Raw genomic sequence first — 9452 nt, 5'->3', positions numbered from 1 at the left:
GGAAAGTTGTCACCCTAACTGCTTGCTTGTGTCAGAATGACTTCTAAGTGCAGACTGGGGCTTTTTCTCCCCCCCTTCCCATGCATTTAAAGGGAATTTTGTCTTGGAAGTAATCTCTCACATGATTTTAAAAAAGAAAAAAAACCAACCACAACCACCCAAGTACCTAAGAAATTAAATCATCAGGTGCACATATTTTTTTTTTTTGTCCCAGAGGCCCTCATGCTTGCACACAGCATATGCTGCTTTTATGGTGGGACAGAACTAGCACCAGTTTTAAATGCAACTTTCTAAGATGTCATTGCTGATTTTTACCTTAATTTTGTTTTTTGGCTTGTTTTGCTATTTGAAATTCTTGCCAATGCCCCAAAAACACAGAGCAAGACAGCGTGCTGCGTGAGTGCTGCAGCAAGAGATTTTGGCTGAAACCAGACAGTAATTAATTGGATCTAAGGGAGATGTGAGGGTCAGTTGTAGACACTTGCCTGTACAATTTTTATCTAGATTTACAGTTAAGTGCAGACGTCGGGTTGAAGTACTGCTCTTGCATTCATTCTAACATTTTCTTGATTTTTATACAGTTTTCTTCTGGTTGCTTTTTTTTTTAAACAGGAAAAACCAAATGCATGATGAAGTCATCAGACTGTGTTATAAAACATGCTGGTGTGTACAGTACAGGACTAGCAATGGTGGTACGTATACAAAATCAGAGCCTTTTTGTGGTATGAGGTTATTCTCTGCAGATCTTTCTTAAAAAAAAAAATGATTTATGGAAGGATAGCATATACTATGCCAAGTTTATATGCCTCATTTTACCATCACAAACTGATTTTTCCCATATACTGGAAACCTAGATTTTGCATGTTCAGGTTTAACTCATGCAAACTCTGACACGTGTCCTGGGTGCTGACAGATTTGTGTTGGTGGCAATCCATAAGCACATTATTAACAGCACTGGAGCTTATGTGCCCCATGAATAATTCTCAGTCTCCATTAAAATCTAGGGTCACTCTGTAGAAAACAGCAGACTTCTGTTGCTGTCTTTTCGGTATTGCAGAGACCAGTCTGTTCCACAGCATTAGGGGGAAATTTTATTTAAAATAAATCTCTTGGCAGAGATCATCACAGCTTCTGGCCTTTGAATTTTTGTACTTAGAAGGACGAGCTAGTTAATCCATTTTGGAAATCAAGGTATGCCATGTCATAACCTCTGGATTAAATGCTGTATGGACTAAACCTCTGCCCTGTTTCTGCCTCCAGCTGGCAGCAGCTTTCTCAGTAACAGCCCAGCCAGCCTGTCCAGTCTGAAGCTCCTAAACTCGTTCCGTGTGTTCACTGCTGCAGTATTTCCATCGACAATTAATTTGGATTCACCATTGTTTTCTTGGTTTTGTGTGCAGGTAGCACACATGGGCTTGAGAAGGCTTCTTAACAATTGCTTCTAAGCAATTAAGGGATAGTTGATGTTGAGATCTTACAGTTGAATCAAAATGAAAGTTAAAGTCTAACTTTTATTTCTAATGATTATTTGATCTTTGTTCCCTGTGGATCTTGTATTCTAATATAGCGTAGTTTAAAATCTGAATGAGTGATTTCAGCTGTAAGAATCTAGGGGCATTTTTCAGGTCTTTTTTTGAAATTACTTTCTGCCAGAACATTATTATCATTTATGATCGCAAGTTTCACCTGGAGAACACAATTTTCATGGATAAGATTTAAGACAGGAAATATAAAAAACAGAAAAATTAGAAAATCAAGTTATTTTGCATAGTATTTAATCCTGCAGAAATGAATACCAAACAAACAAGATGAACTGTGGAGCAGCTTGATAGGAATATAGATACGGTTCATACTGTGTGGTGGCTCAACCGGAGTGAACCCACTGAGAGAATAGATACTCGGATACATCCAGTGTTATGGAACAGGTACTGCAGGAGCCCCAAGATGATATTTTCCTGTAATTGCAGGGTGCAATCTGTGATTTCTGTGAAGCTTGGGTGTGTCACGGGAGGAAGTGTCTCAGCACACACGCGTGTATCTGCCCGCTCGCAGATGCAGAATGTATCGAGTGCGAAAGAAGCGTCTGGGACCACGGTAGGTTTTTCGCGCTTAAAAATACAAAAATGCAAACCCAACTTTTCTCCTCACGCTGCTGAAGTTATCGTACCTATATTAACACAGCATTTTTCATCTTCACTGATTAGTCCTTGCAGTACGTTTCTTCAGAGCAAGGTGTTCTCTCTGTTTTAGAAGTAGACCTTATGCAGTGGGGAACGTACATGACCTGCTCAAGAACATACAGTGCTCAACTCAGGGATGGTTATGTCATCTGAAGTGTTAACTGTCCTATCAGCTGAGTGCTTCAAATAATTAAGCACCGCACTGGACTGTGACCGCACAATTTTCTGCCATTCGCACTCCATTCATCTGCACTGGCACAGGTTTTTGGATTCCCAGTGGCTCAGCCAACCAACACTGAGCTCCAGTTTTGGAGTCCTCTAAAGCGTTTATTTCAGGCATGCATCAGAGCTGAGCGGGTGGGAGGGAAGGAGGCTGGATGAGAGCGCAGGTGATCTGATTGAAGAAAAATACTTAATGCCGTAACTGGATTAAAATGAAAAAAAGGACTAGAGGTAATACTTGCTTTGTATTTATGCCGCCTTGTATTGAGGGATACATGGCATTTTTCAGTGTAACAATGGGTGGCAGCTCTAATTTAGGACTTTGAGGAAGCATTTGTGACAGAAGGGAGAACTGGTCTTCAGTCAAAACTATTGCCTAAGTTGTTCTCAGAGCAGAACTCGATGCCTATGCCTGTTGCTGACTGTTTTGCCTTGATAAATCTTTTAGGAGGCAGAATATTTGCCTGCTCTTTCTGCCACAACTTCCTCTGTGAAGATGATCAGTTTGAACACCAAGCCAGCTGCCAAGTTCTGGAAGCAGAGACGTTTAAATGTAAGTTAGTATTCACAGTCCCTTTCACCACAGCTAAGCAAACTCTCCAGTTGCTTCCTCTGTGCTCCAGAACACTTTCCATCGCCTTTTCCAAATAACTCATACCCCCATTGGAGGAAAGGGCCTGCGTGCTTGCTCTTGATATCCATTTATCTAGACTAGAGCTTTTGTCTCTGACTGTCCTCTGTGCCAGATTGTACATGGCAGTTGTCTCCCTGCCTGGCTCTTACAGGCCTTCCATGGGACGCTGCCTTTGCAGGAGCCAGGAGTCTCCACAGTTTCAGTGTTGGCAGTGGCCAAGGCTGCACCAAAACTGCTGGAACCGATACTGCTGCTTTTTTTTCCCCTCCACAAAGCTCTGCAGGCAAGAAGGAACTCACTTCCATTCTTCTGACCGTGTGCTGAGCTGTTTCTAGATAGCTGTTCCTCGTGGAACACAGCTGCCCTGAACAATACTACCTGTGTTAGTCTGGCTCGACTTTCCCAGGCTGCCGCAGACGGCCTGTGGGGGGGAAGGGTTAGCATCTGGATTTTGCACAAGTAGAAAGTCTTGAGGAAAGCCATGACCCAGGAAGCAGTCATCGTCTGACCCAGTGAGATCGGGAGCATGGAAGCAGCGTTCATCCAGAGCATGAACTCAGGGTTAGTTCACTGACCAGTCGACTGGGGACATATGTGACACTAGACTTAGCAAATGTTGATACATGTCCACTTTTACCCCAGTCAAGAATAGGTAGCTGAAGACTTTATGTCCTTTTGAAACTTTAATTATGTGGACCAAACTGAAACTGGTATTTCTAAGAGGGCATGATGGCCATGCCCGACTTCTCATCTCTGGCTGAAACACGGAGACTTCAAGGAAAAAACAAACCAAGACTACGCATGTTTGAAGTTACTAATCTTTTGTAGAAGTATCTTTTCTAACCACGATTACTTACTATTTGGTTCATCCCATGAGACAAGTGTTTGTCCCTTCCAGAACTTCTCTGCATGCATTTTGACTATTAAACATTTTCAGTCCTTATTATAGAAATTCAAGCTGCTCTTTATCACATCTAAGACATTTCTTCAGAACTGACAAATCTCTCATCTTAATTGATTTCTCCCAAATCAGAATATTTATTGATTTCAATGTTATACCCTGTGTCTTTAGAAATCTCTTATCTCCTTTTCATCTTCCATCCTTTTTTTCCCCAGCTAGCTATTTTCTAAGCCTTGATTAGCTTCCCTTGATGTATTCTGCCAGAATATCTTCCTGCATAGCAATATTGAAGCGGTGACAGCTGTTTCACAAGAATGTTTTCAGTGATTGTTGGAAGCTTTCAATTCATAGATGTGATGTCAGACCCTGAATAAAGAAATTGCTTTTTGAGGGTTTTCACTGTGCTTGATGTTTTGTGGCACAACGCAGTCATGATAGAGAGGCAGGGTTTCTATCAGTGTGTGGTAACACGATTACAAAACCTGAACCTTTAACAGAATACATGAACTTTAAAAGCAGTGATGCAATTGTAGTCTAAATCCCATTCTAGCTGTGAAAAAAGTAGTTACTTTCCATCACTACCTGAGAGAGGGTTTTTAACGTGCAGAGGGTTTTTAACGTGCATTTCCTCCAGAAATGTTTGAATATGTGCGTTAGCATTCTCAGTTCTGTCTTTAGATGCATGACCAGGTGCTGAATCCCTTGGCTCCCATGTGGAGAACTCTGACTTCAGATTCAAAATCTTTGTTGCAGGGGTAAGGCGAAGTGGAAGGGAATGAGTGCTTGCACAAAGACCAATGAAATACACGTTACAGTTGCCCGAGGAGAAGCTATTCACCCTCCTTCCTGTTGCTGCCCTTCCTGGGTGGTTGCCTTTACTATACTCCCTCTAGTGGCCCTTGAAGCTTCAAGACAAAGTTAGGTTTTGGGCTCTGATTCTGCTCTTTACAGCTCATGTGCCAGCTACTATTCTTCACCAGTATCTATGCGTAGCCCATGTCTGGGGCTAATCTATAATAGTTGCTTTATCACCTGATGACCCTTCTAGCAAAGAAAGGGGATCAGGAAAAGGAAAAGGAAAAGAGACCCATGGGTTGAAATTAAAACCCCTGGGATATAACAGAACAGCCAAACCAATACAATATAAAGTACAAAAAGTTATACTCCTCCCGGCAAATGTACAGCAGTCACGATAAACAGGAGAGCAGTCCTCAGGAGCAGGATGATAAGCAAGCCCCTCCAGGGATGGGGAGAAGCAAGAAGAGAAGCAGAAGTCCCTCCTGTTCTTGGCACACTTCCCTCTGTACTGAGTGTGACACATTTATGATCTGAGATACACCTGTGAGCCAGCTCGGGTCAGCTGCCCTGGCTGGCTCCAAACTGCTGATGGCCTGCAGACCACAGCAGGCCTATGTTTCTGTCCCGGTGAAACCAGGACAGACAGTCAGACAGATTTTTATATGAAGTTGTGTGCAATGAAGTGCATTTCCAGAGGACATGACAGAAAAATACAGAACAAAACAACCCTTCTAGGTTTGGAATTTTGCAAGCTCTGAGTGTTGTCACATGCCATTTAAATGAGAGAAGAGTATTAAAGGCTGCCATGGCATTGTTTAAAGTGGCTGTAAAATGCTAGCACTCCTTTTGACACTGTGAGAAAAGGAAAAAGCAAGATGATCGCTTTATACCAAATTTGTTCTGAAACTTCTGGTTTTAAAAGTTTGGAAACTCAGGAAATAGTTAAACTTTTTCCCCTCTTGAACTTCTACTTTGTGTCAACTTTCTTTACTGCAATGAGGCTTAGAATTGAAAAAATTACGAAAACGGTACTGCACGGTAAATCGACTGATTTGTGTTGCCAAAGTGGAGTTGCGTCAGGGAATTAAAATGAATGCCTGAATTACGTTATTACACGCTTCTGCAAGGTTTTAAAAACAGCACAGATCTGCAGTTTCCAAGTACTGAACTTCACATATTGATTTTCTCCAACAGGTGTGTCCTGTAACAGGCTCGGGCAGCATTCATGCCTGCGTTGTAAGGTAAAGAGTAAAGACAGCTGCAAGTGGCTGCGATTCTAGACCTGTTCTCCTTAGCCTGCAAGGCTGGTATCAAGCCCTGTCATGTCTTCCTCTACATTATTACGGAAATATTCATGCTTTTCTCTTAGTTTCTGAACCCTGGGGGCAAACGTACAGGGGACAAAAGGGCTTTTGTCTGTGCTTGCCTGTTAACCACAAGCCCATGTTGCGCATCCTTATGCCAGGTGAGGTGATCTTCACTTTGTCCAGCCCTCTGTGTTTACATTGGGGCTGTACCATGTTTGGGCCTTTTCAGAAAAAAACCCGCCAAAATAAGTCCTTGGTCTTGAAAAGAATCCAAGGCTTTGGAATATGTTTTGATCCAGTGTAGAACGAAAACAATTTAAACAGCTTTGTACTGTTTTCTTAAAAAACAGTCAAGTGGTGATCTGACCAGAGGGCACTGCAGCCTGGATCCAAGAGAAATAAGCTCCACAGCTATTCCGGTTTCATACATGCACAGGCTAATTTGTTGACATAAGGCTTTTGGTTTTACACACTCCAAAGTAATTGTGTATAAAAAGATCGTCAGCATTGCCCAGATTCCTCCAGGTGCTGGTTCATTGCCTGCTCTGACTCTTCCTACCCTCCATATGTTCCCCTGCAGACTCCCACAGCATTGATTTCCTATTCCAGGTTGTTCCTTTCTGCAGACAACCTTGACTGGCACCCTGTTGCTCAACACGTGACATTTCACTCTAATTCTTGCCTGCAGGTCACTGTGTGATTGTGTTCTTGCATACATTTCTGATTGTGTTTTATTTAAGCTTATCAATGTTAACCAAAGTTTGCCAGGCTCCTTGTGGGCAGCACTGAAATTCAGTCCTTGAGTGTGTTACTTTGCCTGCTTTTTTTATCACCACTTTTATCCAGCCTTTTCTCCAGGAAGTTCAACACAAGTAGTTGCTTTGTGCACAGACTCCAGTTCCACTGCAGACAGAGCTCATTAAATTTTAATCCCAACCAGAAAACTCTGCTGCTGCTAAACACTTTTTTTTGCTTGCTTGCTACTTGCTGAAGAACATGATTCAGTGATGAAAACATTTGGCCTTTTAATCTCCTTTCACCCCACAGGCTTGTTTTTGTGACGATCACGTGCGAAGTAAGGTTTTCAAGCAGGAAAAAGGAAAAGAGCCTCCGTGCCCGAAGTGTGGCCATGAAACTCAGCAGACGAAGGATCTGAGCATGTCAAGTAAGGCTGCTTCTCTAGCTAACCAGCCATTCAGGTACCCTCAGTGACTACTTTCCTGCGCAGGAACACGGAGTAACCTCCGAGTACTTTCAGTTGTTTTGCAAAGCTTTGCTGTGTTTGGTTTGGGAGAAGCTTTGTGTTTCTTAGGTCTAGAATTGAGCGCTCTCTCATTCTTAACCACCAGTTGATTCCAATACAGTGAAAGCGTTTTGTTCAGTTTGAGGTTTTAGTTATGGACCAATAGAAAAAACCACTGCTTCAGCCTTTACTTCATCTGCAATGGGCTGGCTAATGAATTTTGAAGAGTAATTTGATGACGTGCCTGCAATCTACTTCTACCTTCCTTGACTAAATCACAATACTTACTGTGTCTGCCAAGCGCATACACAGGCTTTCTTGGCCAGAGGACCAAAGGCTTGTCCCAAAACCTAAGTCTTACTCTGGAGGCAGTTACTGTTTGTAAAAACTTGGCTGCAGGCGGGCAGACTGCGTGTAGCAGGAAGGTTCGCTCAGAGTAAGGATGAAATCTGAAAATGTCAGATTTAGAAAAAGGCCGTGTAACATTGCTCTTTGCTGAGCGGTAAAAAAGAACAGAAAAGAAATGTCAAGTGCTCAACTCAAATTGCCATTGAGGGGTGGGAGCATGATGATTTTTCTCTGCCTGCAGCACGCTCTTTGAAGTTTGGCCGACAGACTGGAAATGAAGATGCCGATGGAGCTTCCGGTTACGATGCCTACTGGAAGAGCCTCTCCTCCAGCAAGACTGGAGATGCAGGTGACCGTGAGGATGAATACGATGAATATGAAGCAGATGATGATGATGAAGATGACAACGATGAGGGAGGGAAGTATTCCGATACCGAGACCACAGATGTATTCAGCAATTTGAATTTGGGAAGGACCTACGCTAGTGGGTACGCACATTATGAGGAACCGGAAGATTAAGCTTAGTGTGCTGGCAAGCTAAAAACGCTGGGAAGGAGCCAAGCAGTGCTGCACTTGAGTTGTGGACGTGCCAGTAGAATCGCTCTAGCAAGTGCTTACATATCAAAGTCAGAGGGTAACGAGTAGGGGGCTTCTGCAGTAACTCCAAGTGAGATTATTTTGGTATAATCTAATACTGGGTTTTGGACTGGGGGAGAAAACATGGATATTTTTATTCCCTTAAGCAATCAAAGTGGTTTTGCCCTTGAGTTACTGACTGTAATGGCTTAATGCTATTTTCTCCTGTCAATACAGGAACACGGGAGAGCTGTACAACTTGTTTCCATTTGCTCATCAGAAATTAAATTATTTTTTACAACAATTTTGTTAACTGATATCATGAAATTAATGTAGTGGTGGGCTGGTGACTGCATCTGTTTTGGTCTGCACAATAAAAGTCAGCTGCATTCTCTAATGAATTGTCATAAATATTGATCTCCCTTGAGTCGTTGGAAAGCAGGTTCTATACAAAGTGCAAATTGATGCTAAAATTACTTCCTTGTTGATGTAGGTAAGGCAGAGCAGTGGAGTTTCTCTGTACTGGGACATTACCCTTCCAGCATTTTTAGTATTAGGTATTAATTAATGGGCTATATGCAGTCATTACAAATGCACCTCAGATAATAAATAAATATATTGCAATAAAAGCGTTGGTGTATCCTCTCTGCCACTAGACTTTATATGACAATTTCTCGTTAGATCACAGACTGAGGTTTTTTGTGCCTAGCTTTCAAATCTTTTCCTTGCACATGATACAAAAAAGTAAAAAACCGGTAGGAAACAACCCCTGAATGTGAATTGATAAGGTGAGAAAACACAGTGGGGTTGGAAAACAGGATTCAAATACTGTTCTGAACAAATGTGCTGGTACAAGGCCAGTGATCAGCACATCTGAGCTGAGGAGATGACACTTGCAGAAGTGTTTGTGATGATTCTGATTTGAAAGTCAGCGTGTTAATTAACAATCTACACATCTAAGCGATGGCATTTAGCTTCCTCCTGTAGGGGAATGTTTGGAGGACAGCAGCTTGAACAGCAGACAGATCAAGGTGCAAGGGCAGCCACCTAAAGCATTCCTTCAGCTTTCTAAATGCCATGCTTAAATGCAAGAGAGCAGTGTCTTGTTATCTGTCAAAATCTGACCTGATTATAGATTACCCACTTTCTGGGCGCTTTCTCTACTGTTAACAGCTAAAGGTCATACGCTGGCAGAACATACCCTTGTGAGAATAATTTTTAATGATGCTTGGATTGCGAAGTG

At 42.3% G+C, this 9452-nt stretch overlaps 1 protein-coding gene across 1 annotated transcript in view; it reads left to right on the top strand.

Annotated features, from left to right (window-relative positions):
- Positions 1-8224, top strand: part of ZNF330 (zinc finger protein 330) — a 10513-nt gene extending 2289 nt beyond the window's left edge. The window contains exons 4-9 of the mRNA XM_010137391.1: positions 613-692; positions 1968-2094; positions 2851-2955; positions 5930-5976; positions 7090-7207; positions 7875-8224. Of these exons, the coding sequence (XP_010135693.1) occupies positions 613-692; positions 1968-2094; positions 2851-2955; positions 5930-5976; positions 7090-7207; positions 7875-8152 (755 nt within the window). The 3' untranslated portion in view covers positions 8153-8224. The remainder of the gene's footprint in view (positions 1-612; positions 693-1967; positions 2095-2850; positions 2956-5929; positions 5977-7089; positions 7208-7874) is intronic.
- The last annotated feature ends 1228 nt before the right edge of the window (positions 8225-9452 follow it).

Source organism: Buceros rhinoceros, unplaced genomic scaffold (genome assembly GCF_000710305.1).
Source record: "Buceros rhinoceros silvestris isolate BGI_N320 unplaced genomic scaffold, ASM71030v1 scaffold40375, whole genome shotgun sequence".
Classification (NCBI taxonomy): Eukaryota; Metazoa; Chordata; class Aves; order Bucerotiformes; family Bucerotidae; genus Buceros; species Buceros rhinoceros.
The sequence above is the reverse complement of the archived record's forward strand: the minus strand, read 5'-3'. Positions and strand labels throughout refer to the sequence as shown.